The following is a 22,746-nucleotide window of genomic DNA, read 5'->3' as shown; positions in this document are numbered from 1 at the left end:
ATAATGCAGAGCTGCAGCTCACGGGGGTCACTTGATAGCAGCAGGCTTGCCTTTATGGTGAGGTGTTCTGCTTTTGGAGCTTGTTCTTTGAGTGTATCAAAGTGCTGAGTTCCACATGAAGACTGAAAATATGGGGAAATTGTTCTTCCAAAGTTGATTTGGTGTTTGCCCTGTCATTTATGCAAAAAGAATTTTGTTTGAAGTATTCGGTTCTTTGGTTGTTGAGCATGTTTTCTGCTCTCATTATCAGCTCTTCAGCACGACAAAGAGAGTTTCTTCTGACATTTTGTTACAACAGGTTCTGTGCTGGATCACAATTAGAAGGGACAGGCCAGCTCATATTTCAAACTTCAGTAAAGTACAATTCTTTATCAGTTTTAATCATAGTGAAATAATCTGGCTGATGCTTTATGCCTTGCCTTCAGTATCATTGCTAAGTGAGCAGCATACTTAATCAAAGAGAGGTGATTTTGTGAATAACTTGCAGTGGACCTAAGTACGTGCCAGTTCTGTGTCCCTCCATTAAATGGATTAATTTGGTATTTATGCTGCTAAGAACTGAGGCTCAGGATGCCAGAACAGGTAGGAACAAAATGAAAATTTCCTCCAAGATAAATAAAGCATTTCCCTCTGTCTCCTCAAATAAACCAAGCGACTAAATGAAATAAAGCAACCTGATGATGAAAATGCCAACCAAGGTGCTCTAGTTTTCATCAGAGCTGTAAGTAATCTCTCAATCAGGTTATGCCATATAAATACCAGTAGCATACATTCTGCCTTCCAGTCCACAACAATTCCCTTCTCCAAATCCTCCTTTAGCTGTAGGGAGAGCTGCAGAGCTCCGTTCTTCCATTAGAGCAGCAATGCTGTGACTTACAATCTCAGCCTCATCAGATCTCAGCTTTTGCAACGATCTTGTATCAGTGAACATACTCTGTCATACACCCTATCTGCCTGCCCTCGTTGTCCTAAGCCCTGTTGCATGCCCTGCAGCTGGTGTGAGCCCTTTGCACGAGCAGCCCTGAGGCAGGAAGCACCTGGGGGTTCCTGCCTGCAGGGATGGTGGAGAGGGGTTGCTGCTGCCCTAAGTGGAAATGCAGAATTAGCCCGTATCCTGGCTCCTGGTGGGAAAGTGTTTCACTAATCAGAACAATACTTTCCACCCTGCAGTGTCTCACAGACCTTTACACTTGCATCTGCAAAACACAGAGAAATTCTCCTGTCATTCTCATAACAAAGTCAAAATATCGAAATTGTTTTTAAATCTTGAGGGTTTTTGTTTTAAAAAGAGCAAAGGAGAGAACTCTAGCATGAGTAGAAATGCTCTCTCAGTTCAGCACAGAATGTTACAGGAATAGCTATAGTAGAATTTCATCTCATTAGGGTAAAGCTCCATTTCCAGGGTGTTATGGGGCGGATGGAAAGCTGAGATGAGTCTCATCAAAAGTTTTTGTCATACAACACTAGCTTCTATTTCTATTCCAGACTGCAGAGAAAGAGGAGGACAATGACAAGAACTTTTGGGCATCTCATAATCCTAGAAAGAAATGAAAGCGGACAGAACAACAACACAGGGAAAGAGACTGAAAGTATGACACGGAGCTACTGCAGTTGGGTGTGGGCAGAGGCAAAGGATTCTGCTATCCCTAGCATTAATAATGCATTTCTAGTTTTACTGTTTATATTCATTTTATCTCAGAAGAAAATATTTTCTTTTGAAAATGTTCTTATTATAATTCATAGGATTATGTATAACAATAGAACACTTTGCATTGCAGAGGATAACAGACTAATCTCTCCTACAGGGATAACATTCCTTGCCAAGATATCTAGAAAACAAAGCACTGAACTCCTTAGCAATTATTAAAAACAAACAAGGATGGTATGCCACAATTTGAAAGGCCATAGCATGCACAGAAGGATTTAGAAATCAATCACACAGAGAAGATGGGAAATGGGGTTAAGGAGTTATTTGAACAATAACAGAAATATCTCTAACAGGTAAATGATGAAGGCTACAATAGAAACAACATCTTACCACATAAGATGAAAAGCCATGCTCTGGAAAGCAAAAGAAAAGGTAAGAAGCTAGGAGAAACAGCAAAACATTATAAGGGAAATAGAATGAGATAAAGATTTGTTGTTTGGACAAGAAATTAAATATTGATGCAGCAAAAGATCAAAAACTATGGATTCAAGGAAGGTAAGGTGATCAAAAATTTTGCTTGTATTCTCTCAAATCATTCTGAGCTGGGCTACCTAGCCTCCCTTTTATAGGATAGGATACATGTTTATCTGGGAAACCCTGTGTAGTTTGCCCACAGTAAATCCTAAACCCACTTTCTTTTTTATCCAGGGCTTCCAAGGCAATTAGAACAGCTCCCAGCTTCTACTGGCAATTTTTCCTTCTTGAAAGACGAAATTTAAGACTAGAAGAGGCTAAGGAGGATACTATTTAGTGGTTTATAAACACTGACAACTTACTCATCATCAATTAAATCTTCATAGTATCCACAGAGTATCTATGTAAGAAAGTAGAAGGAAATATCTATAGAAACAGAATGGAATAAGCATTAGCAAGACTGTTCCCGATTGCACCTAATTCTTCCAGAAGAGAAAAGCACTTTTAGAACTACATTATTTTAGACAAACATGGTGTTTTAAATACCTGGGAAGTAAATCCAAACCTGAAGTTTCATGCCAGCAAAATGCTCATGTCACATCTGCTGGCTCCACACACACACACACACGCACACACAAAAGGACAAAAATTCCCCAAAGACCCCAGGCTTTCCAGTGTCTCATTTGCATTAATCACTCCATGCGTTCAAACATGTGCTCCTATTTTAATGTTGGATAATTACTGTTATGATAATCAAAACATCATTTAGTGAGCCCAGCATATCATGTTGTAAATAATGTAAAGATAATATTAGAAGCAGATAATTTAACACAATGAAGACTTGCTCTCATTCATAGAAATGAAAATTTCTTCACAGCATGTTGAGTATGTAACACTGTAGCTGTATGGAAAAAGTTCAGTTTTGAAAAAAAAATCAATGGAAAACCTATGCCAAAAAGCACATGCATTGCTCTCTCAGATTTTTTTAGTAAATTATTTAGTGTTATTTAGTAAAACTGTGTGTCCATTAGATTCCACAGCTTGCCAATCAGAAAGTGCACAACTCTGTGACAGCTGGAGCACGCCCAGCAGAAGAAAGATGGTGAGCTGGCCACAACCAGCAAGGAGACATCTGGGAGCCCCATCATTTTAACTCGCCGAGTAATCAGCTTCACCATGGGTCAGTTCCTCATCATACCCATCAAAGTTTACTGCTTTTAACAGTGCAGCTGAGTGGTGGGCAGCATGGATGGAGATTGAACAAGGCACGGCAGTGGCTCTGCTAGACAAACAAGAAGAAGCATGCAGGCTGCAAGTCAGAGTCCTGCAGTAAAAGAGGAAGTGCAAGGGCTAGTAAACATCCTTTTAAATGGCTGAAGAGTTTTGACAGGAGCTCACTCTGTGCTTGCCTTGTTTCCCCAAGCCAGCATGAAAGAGAGGAAAACAAGGCCTACAAACCTTGGCAAAGCTCATTACAGATTCAGGTATTCAAATAAGTTTCTGGTCCATTATTAAATAGAGTTAGTATGTCTGTGCGAATTGCTCCTTTGGCAATTTGCATAGTAATTCCAGCATTCCCAAACCCTCAGCAGTTCCTACAGAAAAAGGGAGGTAAAAAGAAAAGGCCTTTCACAAATGCAAGACATGAGCTTTTGACTGCAAAATCCACTCACCACCGGTACACAAAAATATTGGAGAAAGTTCAGTTGAAAGGCTCAGATGGAAAATCTGGCAGGTGTCTGGAAAATAAAGCATGAAAGAGAGATGGGGAAATGGCAGAATTTTTTTTTAAAGGTGCTGATGCCCAGTTTCGGCAAAACAGAGGAGGAAGGAATAATTGCTTGCTATGAGTAGTTTTGGTTGATCTTCAGCTAGAATAAACTCACCTCCTCAAACTTGTCCAGGCCACTGAAGAAAGCATATCCCTTGGGGGTACCTGAACCTGACAACAATAACTCAAATAGAGGACGGGGCCTGCATTTCGGAAACATGCATCTGTACCAGAAAATAGGAAAGAACTCCATGGGCATTTTAGGCACATCCAAAAACATGTGGATTTTCTACCATATAACACAAAGACTACCTCACACTTAGCATGATTGGGATCTGCATGAGTCAAGGTTTATCGCCTAGTGCCCAAGCCAGCCAGACACTAAAAGCCTGTGACTAAACTGAGAAAAAGGTAGCCCTGCAAGCTCTATTTTCTCACGGTGAATGGCTTGCGTTGAATCATCTGCTTGGGCCAGATAATGCTTGCACAAGTTGCAAGATAATGAGTTAAGCTCCACCAATGGAAGGCACAAACCTTCGAAGCGTGTTGGGGAAAACATCGAAATGAATGAAGCGAGGTTTGTTGCCTCCCACAGCAGCCACACAGAAGCTGGTCTGTTTGGGGAAGGCACGGCGCCTTTGAGTGCAGGGTGCCCTGCCCACAACACTGGTCACCTGCTGGGAGCCTGCATTGAGCCGGGCTACATTATAATTGGATTTTCCGAAGGCACCGCATTAGCATTTTCCATGATCTCACCCTTATTAGCCAAATAGCTAATCGGGAGTCGCGCTCTTACACTGTTTGCTAGTTAAGCGATCTGCTGCTATACTGTCTGCAAGCCAACTGCAAATTCACACAGCGATAAAAACTCCTCTCTATCTAACAGGCAGGGAGTTTGTTCTGGGGCTAATCTTGCAATTAAAACTCTAATTTTCAATAGATCGTGAAAAAGCAATTTCTCTCCAGAGCTCAGTTCACTCGGTGCTTCGCTCAGGCGCTTCCCAGTTCTTTATTGTAAGTTAGGAAAACTTTTCTTTAATCAGCATAGGCAAGAGCAGCATTGCAGTAAAATGTAACAGTAGAAAAGTCCTTTTCCATGGGCTCTTCCCCAGTGTGTCCAAAATCAAACTCACAACACGTTTCATCCTATATGGTTATTATTTTAATGCCTTTGTATGTTGCTGGGAATTAAAATATCTGTTCTAAATGCAGAAATGACACACAAACCTTTTCCAGCTGATCTCTCTCTGTCTTCATATAGATCAAAAATCTGCTTGAGTAAAAATTTCAACTCATATTAACTACTTCTGTGTTATCAGGAAAACACACAGGACATCTCACATGGCTCCTGGCACTAAGTCCCCACTTCTTCCTCTAGGTGGGGTCCCAGCAGGTTGGGGTTCCTCCTTCACCAAGAGCCTGAAGGGAAGAGGCAGTCTGGCAAGTGGGTTACGAGGCAGCGCTTGATGAACAGCCATTCACCGGAGTTTTAGAAAAGTCTCATAGTCCTAATACAATTTTGTTTAGAAACCCAGGCTTTATTCTCTGATTGGAGGTCACATAACAATGTTCAGATTCATTACAGTGGGATTCCTTGCAAGAACTCTTTGGAAATATAAATTTTCTTTCACCGTGAAGTTAAACTCATGAAACACTTAGACAAAAATTATATGGATACAAATAAGTATGGATAGAAAAAGAATTATTGTTTCAAAAGGAGGGCTGGCCTGGACTCAGAATGGGAATAGGCACCTTGTTCCTGGCCTAGCATCAGTGGTACCTGATCCCAATTGCAAAAACATGTTAAAACAGTGAAATGCATTTCCTTTTTAACACACAACCAAGAAAACCTACAGAATTCAAGGTGGTACATCAACAAATCATTCCCAGGAATCAAATAAAAACAATTATAATCCTTAAACAGAAAGAATCACAGCGCTATAGAGCTGGAAGCTCTTGAATTCAAACCAGACGCAACTGTCTTCCAAAGCCCCAGCAATAGCTACATCTTTTATCACAAGGCTTCTTAACAAATAGCCAGCACAAACAGCATCTTCAGAACAAAGGGCATTAACACTTCCCAGTTGAGTTTTAACTGGATCGTGAGGATCTCTAGCCTGAACGATCAGCTTTTCTATTGTCATCACAGGGATTTCACAAGGCATAAATAACATGCACTGAAGAGCTGGGACCAACAAAATTAAAAAAAAAAAAAAAAAAAAAAAAAACCACACCAAAAACCGAAACAAAAACAGAACAAAACCAAATAATGAAATTGCAGGACTAGCTTGCAGTCTTGGGCGTACACATCTTCAGGTCAAAGGCTGTCAGCGATGGGCTCCTTTCTCTGATGATGAATCTGCAAAAGTAAATCAGTAGCATGATTTTGACATTGAGAAATCCAATCTGCTCATGATTCATTTCACTCAATGTTTTCTCTCCTTCCCAAGCCAATATCGCACATCCTTACAAGCCAGTAATCAGCCCAACACAAATAATGGTGAGCATGAAGAAGCAAAGGAGTGTGGAGACATCCTGCAGTGCACCAGCATTCTCTATCTAGTTCTGAATAATCATGGTACAGAGCAAATCTGAGGTTCTATTAACCTCCATTCCCTGTATAAAACCCTTCTAGACCTCTAAAAAGAGCAAACTGACATTCAGCAGTCCTCATTAGGTATACATTAACAGTAGGTGCACCCAAGAGAATAGGTAAGTACATCAGAGGGAAGAATTCAGTAATAATACAACTGTTAAGTAGGTGTCTGCACTTCAGAAGTGTTTGTCAGTAACTCATTCAAGCTAGGAAAACAAAAAATGATCAGAAAAAGGAAATGTACTATGGCCAATGTAATACGTCCTTCCTTCCTGAAGCTTCAAAAGATTCTTGAAATGCTGTAACTTGTTGCTAGTAGCACATGCACTGCTTCTCACACCACTTCTCTTACAAGAGAAATATTAGCAGTGAAACACCTCCGGCAGGGATCTGAATTTGCCTAGGAGAGTTGCTCTGCAGCTACTACGCAGTAACCCCATCTTTCATGTCTGAACAGATGGGGTTGATGATATCCAAACGCAGATGGAAGAAAGTTAACCAAAGTATCCACATCTGTGACAAGACATGGCACCACACAAACCATTGATTTTGGCTAGATTTTTCCTTGCAGGTATTATCAGAGCTAAAATTCAGCTAAAATTACTTGTTCAGAAAAGCCAGGAAAGGCAACCATTAGCAGACTGGTTCTTTCTACATATTTAAGGTAGACAGAAAGAAATATAAATATAGGCATTTGTGTATTATGTACACATAAGATAAATCAATAATTTACAGTTCACCCATCCAGCGGAGTATTGTACTCTTCTACCATATAGGGCACACCTCAACTTGTATTCCCACACAATGTTTTTGAAGCAAAACCTTTTCCAAATAAAAGAATTTGATGAAAATATGAAACACTGACTCTTTAGCCTTGAGCCTCTGACTTGCATTTTGAGAGTTCCAGGCAGCTCTGGTCTATCACTGCATAAAAGCCTCTTCTGCTCCCAGCCCCAAGATCATATAGCAGCATGGCACCAACAGTCTGCCACACAAACGAGTGCAGAGGAAGACCAAAAGCTTCCATGATGAGGCAGCAAGAGCAACGCGTCCAGTTTGGTCCTACTTTTCCAGCATCCTCTTTTCTGCTCACATGATTACATGAAGAAAGAACACAAATCCCTCCCCAGTCAGAACAGGGTCAGAACATCCCCGGGCAGAGATGCAAATAAACCTTCCAGACATGCAGCTGAGTAATTTCCTGCACATAGCCCCCTGTAAAAGCAAGGAGGATGAAACACAACTTTTCTACCAAGCACCATATTTCAAAAACTTCACGCCAAATTTAAAATCCAATGTCCACTGAAAGCAAGACAAGATCTAGATAAATCTCAATATGTTGTTTAATAGAAATGAAATTATACATATAGATATACAGATATATATATATATATATACTGTTTCACTTCACATTAGACACTTTTGGATGGTAATGTAGAAAATTAAAAATTTTCTGTGATCTTTATCTCAAACTGACTTCAAAAAGCAATACTTCTCATGTTTCTGATGTTAAGTCTTAGAGGGGTAGAGAGTGGCCTTTTCTTTATACTGCAGCAGCAAAACTCAAGTTGTATCAGTGAAAATCCTGGAAATAATCACGTATACACACCCGAGGGATGGCAAGCTGTTAATTAAATAACTGTCTTGACTTTTCTAAAGAAATGTATACACTGAAGACAGGATAAATACCAACAATGTTTCTTTTTTTTTTTTTCTTCCCCTCTCCAGGAAAATTAAGATGTCAGTTAATTGACTTTTTTTTCTGCCTGTTTTTCATTGAAGACCTCCACAAATCTATTTTTTCCATTTCACATTTTTCCCCTCCCTGCAGATGCCATTATTTTCAGTGGAAAACCCCACACTTCCCCCCTCTTCTTCCAATTAGCTGTAATTATAACAACATTAGCCGCAAAGTAAGTACCCTTGAGGGCAAAAATCTGGAAAGCAGCACAGTGCAGAGGGGAACAGAAGATGATGTTATAATGAAAGTAAGTGGACATATCAAGCTGCTGCATGTGCTCATTTGGGCATCCCCCTAGGGCTTCACAGGTTGGTTTCTGCTTTTCCAAGTCATGCCAGCTGCCTCGCTAAGAGCTGCCTGTTGCCAGCATAACTGGATCCAAAACTAAAATGTACTGTACAAAAAACTAAATGTACAGAAATCCAGTAGTTGTATCAAACAGGGGCAACTGGGGTTCTTAAACATGTATTGAGACTCTTACTGCCAAGAAAACAAACACAGTGAGATTAATTTTGGATGTGAAGAAATCAGTATGTGCCAGCAGTTGTGACATGCAAAAGGGTTCTTACTCTGAATAGGCTTTATGCTATAAACCTCTTTTCCAGACAATCTTCCATTAAAAACTGAGTTTGGGGAAAATGTCCAAATATTAGACTTTTTTTGTTTTTGTTTTTTTTTTTCCCCAAACTGCCTTTTCAATTTTATGCAGTTGGATAAGGAAGGAAGTCAACACTATTTGCCAAAAAAAGTGACATTAAACTCAATTGCTGGAATTCTTTCTGCCTTGCTCCCTAGGAAGGAGGAAAAAAAAAGAGGAAACTTGTTCCAACAATTCTGAGTGACAAAGCACAGATATTTAGGAGCTAATGTCCCTCTGAAAGCAGCACAGCTGGCAGAACAAGGCTGAGCTGGAAGGATTTAAGCATGCTGTAGGAGCAGGATTTCCAGAGAGTGAAGAACTGGGAAAGGGATCATCCCAGAGGCAGACAGGAGAAGTTAACTTCTCAGAAACCCGTTGCTCGTGCAATGAGTCATCTCTCTTCTTCCTTAGCCTCTACCCACCTCCTACCATATATCATTACACACTGCCCTTCTCTCTTTATTGTGACCCTCAAGCAAATAGCCTCACATTTTTGGAAGCCAGGTGATTTGTCCTAACCCTGCCCTGTAAACCATGGATGCCCATTACTTAATAGCCTAGTCTCTACTGCTGCCCATCTACGGGGCATGGCAGGGCACAGAGTGCTCCTGCCTACCTCCCCATGCTGCCTGCCTTCAGATGAAGTGTTTCATGTTTGGGAAGACATGGAGGAGAAGACATCTTTATTCTCACAGACAAGCTGTGCTCTGATATGAGTCATCTGACTTTTTTTGAGCTGTTCAACAACACGTGCAACGTGAAACTTCTGGGATACTAGTAGGAAGAAAAAGCAAGGAAATCAGATCCATAAGCTCGGATACAGTCCACATGCTCCTCTTTGCAAGTGTCTGTTGAATATTTCTGGATTCAGCTCGGATCCCAACCTTTCTGGAAGTTATATATTATGCGGTAAGTAAATCTTCACTGTTCCATGCAACCCCTCACAGGTCAAAGAGTCTCCAAGCTCGCATGATTACCAATGGCAGTACCATGTTTCTTAATATATGAGGCCCATCGAGATTGTTTCTAAGGTCCCAAAGGCCTGAATGGTACTTTGATAATATTTAAGTAAATGCCCTAGTGTCAGAAATTTATTTATATGAAGCAAGTTTAGTAGTCAATACAAAGTAGTCTAAAGAAAAAAAAATGTCAGCTTACAACAGCACAGATGCCTCTATCACAAATACTTGCAGAAAAGGTAGGTTCATTTCAGGACAGATTTGCACTCTACTGCAACTATTTCTGATCTACTAAGCAGACAGCTTTTAGAGACACCAAAGCTAAAATAAACCGAATAAACCACCTCTTCCTTTACCTTTGTTCGGCAGTGTCTTTTTTTTTTTTTTTTTTTTTTTTTTAGACCACTACAAGTATTACTAGCCAAGCCAGCTATTTAACTAGCCTTACAATACCTTAAAAATTAGCTCAACGCCTCACTGACACTCAGAAATGTTTGCTTTTTTTGGAACTCTTTTTTGCAGGACAATTTATCCCAAGAAGTTCTTCCTCCTCTTTCTGACTTTACTATGGGATATCTCATTTGTCTCATTTCAACACGGCAAATGCAGTTCAACTGCAGTTTGCCTCACTTGGGCTTCCTCTTCCTATCCCATATCAATTTCTGCCCTTAAATTCCTGAGGTCTTGAGGTTCTTCCACCCTGCCTTTCTTATCTGGGAGTTCTAGATTTTAGTTGTTTTTCTTTAAAGTCTTCCATTTTCCCTGATTCATTTCCTCAGCCAGGAGATGCTCATACATTGTCTCTTGCTACTTTAAGAGCTCTTTATGGGTACAATCACTATAGTTTGAAACATTCATTGCTTTGTCCTTTGAGATTGACTGTCATTTTCTTTGGGGAAGCATTAACTTTTATTAAAGAAAGCATTTCAAAAATAGCCGTGAGCATCTGTGAATAAAAATGGATTAAGTAATTTAAATCCTGATTACTGAATCAAAGATATAAAGAAAGGCCACATATTAGCCTCAGTATCTAGTCCTGCACAACATCATGTCTACAACAGTCAAAAGCTTTTGTTTTACCTATTCAGGCACATAGGGAGATCAAAATTTTAAGTAATCATAAATGCGTGCCAAGATTACTAGCTGTCCTTGGTCACATCCAGATACTCATACCAGCTTGCACACACACCAGCCTCCAAATTCCCATGCTCTACACAAACAAAGGCAGGAGCAAGACACTTGAGAACGCTGTTGCATTAGGCTTTGAACTCTGTGTTTAAGGTCACACTGCTGTCATTTCAAGGCCGAGGACTGGTCTCCCAAGCCACAGCACCCACTCTCACTGTACAGTAACTTCATCTTACTGCAAAGGCTACAGACCCTTCTTTTCACCCACATTAAACCCTTAAACAGTCCACAGATAGGAGGACCTTTATCTATTCTCTGTCATAGAGCTAGTTACTGCTGCCGTAGAGACTCTCAGATTTGAGAGGTGTTTAAAACTGGGTTGGGTTTGTGTTTTTTTTTGAAGATCTGTCTTCTGATTCACCTCATTTGTGTTCGGCTCTAACGGCACATTCTGTGACCCATACTTAGTAATTATTCCTAAAAAAAAATAAAATAAAATACCAGTATCGAAGGAAACTTCCTTCAGATAGGGAAAACCTAAGGGTTTGCCCTAGAAACATCAATCTACCAAAGCAGCATTTCTAAAGGCAACTGCCTCATGCTCAAATTTGCTGCACTGGTGTTTGGTTTTTCTATAATGAAGCACTAGCTCAGAAGAGATGAGATTTATTGGTCAGTTTATCACCTAATGAGGAAATGAAAGCTGAGAAATGAGACCCAGGAATGCTGCCACACATACTAACTCATTTAAACTCAGAATTGCAATTAGAAGTAGTCAAAAAGAGAACAAAGAAATTGGAAAACATAAAGAACACTTTCATCATATATTCTTGGAGATTCTAAATTTGAAACATTTCTTAAAACGAATGGCTTAAATACAGATTTAATTTATGTGACTATGTATAATATATAAATCCATGCATTTTAGTTGATAGTAGACATTGGACTTCTCTGTGACCAATGGCTAATAAAACACTGTTTTATTAGCAAAGATAAAAAGAGCTCTGAAGATATACTACAAACATACCCTACATAGCACCCTGATGGTACTAGCTGAGAATTCCTTATTATGGACACTAAAAAGGAAAGGGAAAAGTCTGTGAGTTTCCTACTCACTGTTTCACTGAGGAAGCAGCATTTGGATGTTCTGGACAAGGAACAGTTAAAGAAAGACAGAACATGGGGTTTAAAAAAGATTTTCAAAGAGGCAGAAGTCATTATAATCAAACAGTGAAAAATAATTTGCTTTTCTTCAGATCCCCTAAGTGTACTGCCCTGGACCACAGCTGCAGTTGGTGGCCGGACGTTTCATACACTGGTATAAACATCCTCTCAGTATTCTCTGGTGCAATAAATCACTCTGAGCTTAAGTGGGAGGAACTACAAAATTAATCTCCTGTCCTCTCTTGTAGTCACAGCACTACTTTCCCTGCAACCACATCAGAACCCTCCAAGCAGTTGCCATGTAATTATGGGAAGCTCGTCCTCTGTTTTGGCAAGCTGTGTTCCCACCGCACCCTCTCTTCTGTACGAATGTGGGGGACTATAAACAACAGAAGAGTTACTCTGCAGCCATCTTCTCCCAGATGTTACCACACAGTTTTTGCTGGTGACTCCCTCCCACTCCATATGGAACCCACTCACCCCAGGAAATGGTGCTCAGATGGAGTGTACATGCTCCTGCAGTGTACACCAGCTAACCTGGTCAGTCCCCTAGTGCTGCACTGGATGGTGCATCATTTGTTTGAGACAATATTGATATAAAAGGACCATTTAGACATGAGAACAGAGAAAAACATGAAACTTAGGGTGCCATTATTCTCAACTATTTTTGAGAGAAAAGCAGTGGATTGGGGAAATTCTGGATTTGCACCCAGAACAAAGTCCTTCCTTTGTGCTCCCTAGCAGTCTTTTCAGAGGCCTGAACCAAGTACTTCAAAATTCCAAGGAACTTTGCATGATTTCAAATCCAGCTACAAATATTAAATGATCCTCCTGGTTTCCAACAGATAGCTTACATCAACACTTCAGCAAGCAATTAATTTGGTCTGTTTAAATGGTTTTATTTTTAGACCCAGCACACTAAACTACCTTCCTGATCAAGAACAGGCATTTTCACTTTAAAGTGAAACAATGTTCTAAATCCTGCACTTTGTTAACAAGGACTTGTAAAACCTGCCCCATCTTGGCTCATCATTGAATTTAGTTTTAGCTGAACCTAAAGAACCTCTAAAGACAATTCTGAGGATATCTACTCTTTAGGACTTAATAGGCATTTAATGAGGCAAATCCATGATCCCATGTTGTGTAACAGAGACATTTTACCAATTGCAGCAAAGTCAAAAGCTGTGATACAGATGGTATTAGAAACTTCACCTGTGCTGCACATACACCAATCTCATCTTGCTGAAGCAAAGCTGTCATGTAAGCACTCAACAGACAAATAGGAAAGTTTACTATATATCCCTCAAAGACCCCCATTTTAAAAAATAGTACAGCTGTTGTCTTACCCTTTGCCTTGTGCTGAACATCTGGAGGAAACTGGTCAGGAACATACCACTGATAGTCTGGCTGCACAGAACAATAAAACATTATTACAGCAATATGGACTTCACAGACACTTCAAACAAGAGAATAGCAGCACGTTAAAAACATAATTGTGCTGTGAAGCTTTTTCTTAGTCATACAGAAATAGCTTACAAAAATCTTATACCTAGCTTGATTTTCTACCACTAGAGACTTTCTGCTTGCTTGCTTCTTTGTGATGTATGGTTTAGTTGCTGCACCAATTAGAAACATTGCTGTAAACCTTTCTGGATCCCTCAAATCAAAAAACATTAACGGAAGCTAATTCAATTTTAAATGGGCTTTATAGTACACAACAGCTAGGGAATAAAACATATTAGAAGATGTGACTGGCTCCATCCTCTATACTTAGCAAGCCAGAGAAGCCTGGTGTGCACTGTGACATGACAGGTGAACCTGTTCTACTTTCAGTACAGGTAACACATTGCTTTGCACAATAGGAAAATCCCTTTGAATAAAGTTCTCTCCCTTTTCCCTTTCCCACAGATTAGCATTTGTGTTGCAAATATTGTTTGATAATCTATTGAAAATACCATGGGATGAGAAGATTCCCCATCTTTCTATTGGGAAGACTGTGTGCCTACAAGCATAATACGTGGATATTTTTCATGGTAAGGAACAGTAAGGAAGAAAGCAAAATTGTGCCGTGGTAAATGAGTGTTACCAGTAGAGAAAATAATCCAGGGACCAGGCTGTTTATCTGAAACTCTATTAAACCAGCAGTGTGGTTTGAGCACTGCATTCAAGCTCATCAAATTCCAGGTAATTACCACTTCAAATTAGTTAAACTGGGAAAATAATTGCTGTTTTGCAGAAATTACTCTAACAAAACCCTGAGTAGTCCCAAGGAGATTCTTACAGACTTCAACTTGTAGGGGAGAAATGCCATTAATGTCTTAAAAAGTTTTGCTTCAATTAAGATGGCAAGATGAAGCTGTAGATACAGAAAAGAGATTCAGCTTTTGTGTGTGCTTTCATTCATAGTCACATAGCAGCAATCACTATCATACGTTGCCAGGGAAAAGGAAGTATCCTATTTTAACTTGAAGAACACCATCCACAGGAATTAACTAATTCTGTGTTTGAGGACAAACAAACATAGTTTGATACAATGCAAGACTCTGCTTTACTTTATGCACACGTTAGTTTTCCCCTCTAACAGTTAAAAATGTATTTATTTGCACTGTTGTTCTGAATTTCTACTCCCTTTTTTGTTCTCTGGTTTACTGTTTTCTTTCACGTGTACACAGTGCAGAGTGGAATGAATTTCAGAGAAAAGAGATGTATTTCATGTTAGATTAGACAGACTTTTTCTACTGACAAGGTAAAATGAACAAAAAGGCACAAGATATAAAAAGACTGAAAAAGCAAAAGCACAGACTAAACACACAGGATTACATACGTTAACTCAGGACACCCATTAAATTCTAACACCTTTCTTCATTGCTAACAAATTGCTCAGGGAGCTATCAAAAGCTCAGAGCAGTAACGCCACATTCACACAGGCAGAGAATTTCAAAGAAAGCTCAGAATGAAACTAGGAGTTACAGAGCAACCAGTCAAAGTGACCCCAGTTCTCCAGCAAGAATGGTTAAGTTGTAAACCCAGTAATCTCTTACAGAATTAGAAATCCAGCTGATGAAAGTTCAGGGAGTAGAGCCAAAATAATCTGGGACAGTGTCCAAACTGAAGTGAAAAACATTCCACAGTGCTTCAAATTCTGATAAACAGGTAGATAAGCACACTCCTGAAGTAAGGAAATGAGGTTTGGCCACAGCTTTCTGCTAGTTTCTGCAGCCTTCTATGTATTTTTGCAAGAACTAAGCTTGAATTTCTCAAATAAATGAACATCTTTAGTAGGCGATGGCTTTATAGGCAGAAACAGATACTGTATATTTAAAATGACATTCACCATGTTTAAATGGTTCCTCACTGGTTTTGAAGGAGTACATCCTTCCTCTTAGATAACCCAGAGCACTTCAAAAATATCAGTCTTTGAAGCAGTATTTTCCTTGAAATAGAGAACTCAACCTGACATAACCTGGCCTAAAGAAAAAGATTTCACTTCATGCTGAGGATTAGAGGAAAAAGGCCAATTTCCCACTGTGTTATCTACATACAAATGTAACTCCCATCTATACTTCTTTTTTTCCCCCCTCTTCTCCCAGTACACAGGCTTCTTGGGAAAACTGCATTCCTAAAGCATTCATGGTCAGAGTGGCTCAACTCATTCCTCATTCCTCACATAATCCTATTTTACATCAGAGGACCAGAAGGAAGATACTACTTGGTACAAGAGATAGCATCTGGAATCTCATCCTTACAGTTTAACAGCAGCTCTGTGAATCCTACAGCTGGCTTGTCAGCGTGTGGGAATGGAGATGGGGAATGTGTGACTGTGCATCTGTCTACAGGAGTATTGCCTGAAGGTAGGACAGCTGTATTATCCACGAATGCAGAAATCGTAAGTGAAGCACAGAAGTTATTTTCCAGTGACAAGGCCAAAGAAAGAAATACTCAGGGTAGGGCATGGAAATAAGCCATTAGTCATCAAGCTTTCTTAGGTAGACTAGAGGGAAGAGAACAAAATAATATTGGCTGCAGCTAAATATTCATTGTTGTCACTACCATTTATTCTGAATGCCCAGATCTGGGATCCAGCTAGAAAAGGCTCTGAATTTACGTGGATGTAAATTAATCTGAGAAGCCAGCAAGAGTTTAATGAGACAATCTTATTTATCTTTTTTATTATAGGATGACCACCATTATCACCGAAATCAAATGGATAATAGTCCCCTTTTTCTTCTCAGCAGTTTAAAAATAATTAGTATTTGCCAAAATTATTTTAAAATTTACAAGGATATATACTTAAGGTATATAATTATTTACAGGCTTAAATTGCTGTAATTTTTTTTCTCTACGCACAGATTTCAGTTGGCTATGCTTCAAATGAGACATGGCAGCAATCTGTGCAATTTAGTACCAAAGACGCTGGAACAGCAAGGAAGAACAGAACATGCTCATAAAAGGAAACCAGCATGTTGAGAAAGACAATTATGGAAGAGAGACCGTGCAGAGCTCAGAAAGGCTCTTCAGAATCTTGAGGTAATTCTAAAACCTTTATAAAATCTTGATCTGGTGCCAAAAACAAATGGCAAACTAACAAATTTGGATTTACTGGTGAGGATAGCAGTATGGCAGCAATGTGTTAATTCTTCCGTGGTCACCATGCTGTGAGAAAATCAGTGCCTTTGTGAAACTGGAGAAGGTGGGAACCTTACTGAGTGCTGTTGCTGTTGTGCTCTGCGAGACGCTGGATGGACTCGAGGATCTTGATAGTGAAGAACCAACCCACAACTCCCATAATTAACACATGGGGAGAGAAAGAGCGGAGGTGGGTAGGTGAGCCGCTCGGACTGTACCGGAATATCTTTTGTCTGTCAAAAAATAAACAAAACAAGAAGAAACGCATTACTAATGGCATACGACAAACAGCAGAATATCCACATACCAAATTCCTTGGTGAAAAGAAACAGGAAAGAAAAAACCTCTCTCAGTGTGTGTCACAATGTTCAGTTTATTCTCTTGAGTCTGTTCATGATTAAAAAAATACATTCAGAAATTTTATCTTTGCCATGACACTTTTTTGACACTTTTCATATTAGAATTTTTCTCCTATACATGGCAAGCACATTTCTGGGTGTTTTCTGTCTTCAAGAGATTTTCATCTCATGCCATAGCTTTCAATAGCTTGAAGCAAACCTACACAGACAGGTACTCGTGCAATGAGAAAAAAATCAACTTCTGGTCCTTTGATAATGAACCGAAGTCTGTGGTGTTGAGATTTGATTGAGTCTTATCTTAGGCTGTGTCAGTAGAATCAATAGGAATCTGCCAAGGGACAGAACAAGGAGGAATGACAGATGAGTCAGAACTAAATATTTTGACTTCAGAAAATAAACTAATAAATATGCTACATGACTGTATGACTGCTCCCATATTTAAAGTCCTTCACAAGCTCTGTTTAATCATATCCCAAGGCAGAAAGAGACAAACAAGATGAGTCCAAGTGTAAGTTCCCACTACCCAGCTGCCTCAAAAATTTCCTGTGGAAAGAGGCAAGGCTCAGCCAAGTGCAAAAGGAAGAGTTGTGCAGGGGCAAATCTCATGGAGGGGTCAACGCACTGGAAATTTCACACCCTACCTGGTCTCTCTCATCTGCTCATAGTCACAGATAACATGTGGAATGGATTTTTGTCAGCAACTGCAGCTGATCACACAAGGGGGATAGTCTAAAGCTTGGTACCAAGCCTCTTTATGTGGGCAAGCCTCAAGTACACCTCCACTAGCCTCTGTTTCCTCTAGAACACACCAGTGAGCCTCAGCTAATCCCCAGTTACAGCAGATCTGACCTTCTTCCAGGGGAAGAGAGGAAGAAGGAAGGAGTGTACTTGTTCTCCCAGCATAAAGAACCTGAACCCTTCAGGCTGTCTTGCCATGTGCAATGCCAGTAGCTGTTGTGGCTGGTAAGCAAAGGGAGAGGCTGGGGGCTTAAGAAATGGAGATACTCCTCAGTGAGCCCAAGGGCCAGCATTTCAGTTACATCCAGCAACAAGGAACAGGAAAAGAGAGCATACCTGCTGCTGTAACTGCCTTTCCTGTGGTTCCTTTCCTTTCAGACAGGTCTTCATCTGTGAAGAAATTAAATATTCACCCTAGTAAACCAACTCTCTGAAAGTCACATCCAAAGCTGTTCCCGTCATTGCAATGCAGCAACAGCCAAGTTTTACACAAACACCATGCAAGCACATGCACCACCCATAGAGTACATTCACGTGTGCACTGTGGAAACACTTCTCCTTGCTCAGAGAGCTGGGGAGGGTGGAAGAGGCCATGCAGCACCATTTGTAGTTCCCTATTTTCACAGCATCCTCTGACCAGCTGGGGCCATGCAAGTTATGTATTTATGGTCTCTAGATAAAGCAACAATACATAGGAAGAATGTGTCTGAGTGCATTCTACCAATAATAATAATAATAATAATAATTACTTTATCAAACCACCCAGGAGTAGGCTGCAGTGGGAGAAATATAATTAAAACCTGTTTGCATGCAATACTAACAGATTTGTCCTAGGTATTTCTGCATGCCTAGGAGGATTTCTTTTTTTTTTTTTTTTTTGTCACACTTGCGTGAAGTGCTTTGAAGCACCTATAAAAGCACTTACTAGCCAGAGGCCCTAATACTAATGCTGGCTCATGGCTGGGCTGAGAACAAGGCAGTGCTGCAGTTTCTGTTTCACAACAAAGTTGCGGCAGACAAAAAATCATCTCAGAACATTTTGGTAATCAGCCGTTCTTTTAAGCTATTGCACAATTTTGTTGAGAGAGGGAACCTCAGCATTTCATCATTTTTAAATGGGGTTGAGAAAGCTTAAAGTTTTACATGCCATGACTTCGCCTTGGCTTCCTGAATGTCTGTGAACAGAATACTGACACTACTCCAAAGAGATAAAAAGGATGTTGCAATAACAAATTATTCTAGAGGCTACTTAGCTAATTTGCATGGAGACATTTATTTTTTTCCTCAGTGATATTAATATTACTCCGTAATTCCATGGCAGAGGTCAGGACACATTACAGACACTTTTCATTTCAAAAGCTGGTTCAATGTCATGACTCTAATATCAAGTGCCAGAAAAACAATCAGGAGCCCTCTGGATTTGTTTTCGATTCTCCTCTCCATTTTAAGATATGTTTGAGGATTTTTTGCAGTAAACACTCCCCTCATCTGCTTAATTTGGAAGTTGTCTCTAATCATTTCTCATCATCTTAACGTATTACTTCAGAATGATTTCATCCCAGGTGGTGACCTCACACAAAATTCAATGTCAATTAATGGAATCTAGAAAGCCTTGTGTTGTGTGGAGAGTGAGAAAATAAAAATAAAATATGCATGTGTTGGCAAGAGCATCTTTCTTTTGACTCATACCTGTGAGTTTAGTTTATTCAGTTGAGTCTGTAATCTCTCATTAGCCTTCTGCAATGCTTCTTTCTCCTCATTAAGTCTTTCTCTGTCAGATCTCTCCTTTTTGAAGTCTTCTTCATATATTTGTACCTGTAATCATTATGACCAAGTCCATGAATTTCAGCAGAGCCACACAGAAATTTTAGTCCACTTTTTTTTGTGTGTGAGATTGCTTTTTTAAACATTTGCCAATCAGAGGGTTGCATCCTAAAAGGATCTTTACAATCCTGCAGCCAAAATACTTTCCCCCATCTTTTTTTTTTTTAATTAAAAATAGCAAATGAAGAGTCTCCAGTGGCACATATCAACTGAAACAGTCCACAGCTTCAGTGTTCACAGACACATGTAATTACTGGGGAATATCATTTTAAAGACTATAAATAGGATTGCAAGGATTAAAGACATGGATATTTTTAGGGGATAAACAGTAGTAAAGAAAATATTCCCTTTTTTCCCCCCAATCTTCTTTTCAATTACAAGCCCTTGCAACTTCCCCCTGTACCTCACTGAGCATCCTGGTGGAGTCAGGAGGCATCAGCATAGCACAAAAAAACAACTTCCAGCACACAGTCTGACATAACATTATCATTTTATCCAACCTAACAATGAACACCTATGATTAAATAGTGTCCTGCCTTTTCCATAGCCACTGAACACTACAGGACAAGATCAGCCTTGTGCCTGTCTTGTTTTATGCCCTGTAGTTTTACTTTACATGTTGCTCTAACCCTCTAACATTGGTGCAGATCAAAGGATTAAGCCGCACAGAAATACTGGTACTGTTTAGAGCTGTATATTAATGGACAGAAGACCTGGACAAGTCAGGACTGTCAAGAAGTTTAGACCTTGCCTGAAACACTGTAGGAAGAAATCTGTAGGAGGATGCCTTGCCCTAGAAGCTGGAAAAGGGATGGAAAAAAAAAAAAACAAAAACCTGGCCAATGTACCCTTTGTCTGTGATAGCCCCTCTGACTCCCCTTCTCAAACAGCTGCCCAAAGAACCTACCCATTTCAGCAAAGAGGAAGACGGGATAATTGATGCACAATTCAGAATGCAAGCATGGGGGTTTGACCCAGTTCCTAGAAGAAAAACTGCCTGTTCATACTGAGGAATACAGTATCTTTTCTCTTCTTATGTCACATGGGGTCATAGCTCCGCACCCAGTTTAAAGAACATCTGACCTCCCAGGGCACAGACAGCAAATATATTCAGAAGCAAAATACAAGTCCACAAGTTAATTGACATTAAGCTGACTGGCTTAGTTCTTCAGCTAATGGACAGTGTGAACCTGGAGGTTGGTGGCACTTCCATAGACAAATAACAGCAGAAGTACATTGGAGTGGGAATGACCATAAGAGCTTCCAGGAGTTCTTTTGTGTCCTTGCAGTTGGCCACTAAAGCCTGCTGACAGTCTACTTGCAGAGCTTCTTTGCTGCAGTTTAAGCTCTGCCCATAGCACAGACCTAGTTTGCTTTTTGCTGGCAGCAGTATTATGACTTCACAGGAAGACTAAAGAAATGTTAATGCCTCAGGGAACAAAAAAAGTCAACATAGGGCTCCATAAATTATTTTCATGACTTGCCTGTTGCAGCTAATTTTTGCAAGGTTTTTAGGGCCCAGAGGCCCCCCACTAGATATAATCCCTTTCCTGAATAACACGGTGTAAAAACGAACAAAGGCTTTCTGTGTGGCCACGTGGAGTTTCAGCTCCACAGCCTGTGGCTGAGGGAGGCATGAATGCTGTGATCCCCTGAAACAGATGCAAAGCTGTCACCTACTGACATGTAGGTTTCTTGTATCCCTGTCCATCTACACACATGTCAGCGTTTCCTCATTTCTTCTTTCCCACTTTGCTCTCTGCTGTCTCGCCTCCCTCTTAATCCCCAGCTGTAGGGATCTGTTGAAGCTGAAAGGGAGCAAACTTTGTCACAGTTTTGTCAGATATTCTCTTGCGCAGAGAAAGGGAGGGACACCTCCCAAGGAATGAATGCCTTCAACTCATCTGTAGTGGCCAGGGGTGGGCTGATGACAGCCAAGATCTGGTGAGACTGTCACATCACTTTTCGTCCCAAGGATCCCTTTCTCTGTAAAGATAAAGCCTCCTGCTCCACTCTGTGCAAAAGGAAGTTTGGATTCACAGTACTGATTTATAGAACCAGAAAAATACATTCATAAAATGGTTATCTCATGAGAATTCTGAAAAAATTTGGTTTACTCTATTTTATTGTGGAGAATGAAATATGTCATTATTGTACAATCAAGTGCAGGATTTTATTTTCCAGCATGTGGCAAGCATTACATTAGAGAGCAAACTCTAGCTCTGCTGTCAAACGTGACAGAAACAAGTATTTTATTTCTATTGAATAAAATTTCCATTCTGATCATATCCATTTGTGTGTCAATAATGTTAACCTTAACACATTCCAGGATGACTGACCTAAACTGCAGAACTATCTGTAAAGTAACATGCTTTAACCAGATTCTTTCATGTGCAGACAGAGAGTTCACAAAGCACTTGAATAGCTTAAAATGAAGATTAAAAAAAATAAATACACTTCTCTTTAGTCACAGGCATACAAGTTATGGATGCTAATGTTTTGCCTCATACTTTAAAACACGCAAGACCAGCACTAATGAATTGTTTTGAGAATCCTGGTCTTGGCAAATTAAGCTTTCAACTTCAACAAAATAAGAAACAGAAGACACAAGCGACCAATTCATCAGTAACTGATGAAGTTCATCAATCTCTCTGGATGAATTCAGCCCATAACAAGAGGCTGCCAGGACACCTCCAAGAACCACAAACGCCATTTTGCCACTTGAGATCCCAGACAAGGCCTTGCTCCAGACCTTTGCAAGGACTCAGTTTCACTTTATGGACTCTGCTGTGATGACAGCATCTTAGCAAAAACCAGTTTGAATAGCTTAGAGCTCTTACAGCTTCTTTTCAAAAGTACCATATAACGAGTCAACTAGACACTGCTCTTGGGAGTGAAGGCAAAACCACATAGTATGAAATTCAGCCAGGCTTTTTCCTAGCCATTCCTACCTGTTGTTTGAGAACTTCAAGTTGGGTTCTCATGTCCTCAAGACTGTTCTTGTCACCAGTCTCTGAAGGAGTCCCGAGAACAGACGAGTTCTTTTTCAGCACATCCAGAAGAGCCTGTAACATAAAA

The 22,746-nt window shown here is 40.0% G+C and overlaps 1 protein-coding gene across 5 annotated transcripts in view; it reads right to left on the bottom strand.

Annotated features, from left to right (window-relative positions):
• Nucleotides 1–4,338: 4,338 nt before the first annotated feature.
• The window catches only part of TNIP3 (TNFAIP3 interacting protein 3), a 64,254-nt gene continuing 45,846 nt past the window's right edge, over nucleotides 4,339–22,746 (bottom strand). For 4 of the 5 annotated variants that reach the window (XM_090139186.1, XM_090139185.1, XM_090139183.1 and 1 more), the window contains 6 exons: nucleotides 22,620–22,733; nucleotides 19,534–19,659; nucleotides 18,181–18,234; nucleotides 16,825–16,980; nucleotides 13,468–13,528; nucleotides 4,339–6,252 (listed from right to left, as the gene is read on the bottom strand). In XM_090139186.1, the coding sequence (XP_089995312.1) occupies nucleotides 6,221–6,252; nucleotides 13,468–13,528; nucleotides 16,825–16,980; nucleotides 18,181–18,234; nucleotides 19,534–19,659; nucleotides 22,620–22,733 (543 nt within the window). In that variant the 3' untranslated portion in view covers nucleotides 4,339–6,220. Of the gene's footprint in view, nucleotides 6,253–13,467; nucleotides 13,529–16,819; nucleotides 16,981–18,180; nucleotides 18,235–19,533; nucleotides 19,660–22,619; nucleotides 22,734–22,746 lie in introns of all 5 variants that reach the window. The other variant, XM_090139187.1, reaches the window with a different exon arrangement.

Source organism: Phasianus colchicus, chromosome 4, assembly GCF_987193195.1.
Source record: "Phasianus colchicus chromosome 4, bPhaCol1.hap1.1, whole genome shotgun sequence".
Taxonomy (NCBI): Eukaryota; Metazoa; Chordata; class Aves; order Galliformes; family Phasianidae; genus Phasianus; species Phasianus colchicus.
This window is presented reverse-complemented; position numbering and strand designations above follow the sequence as displayed.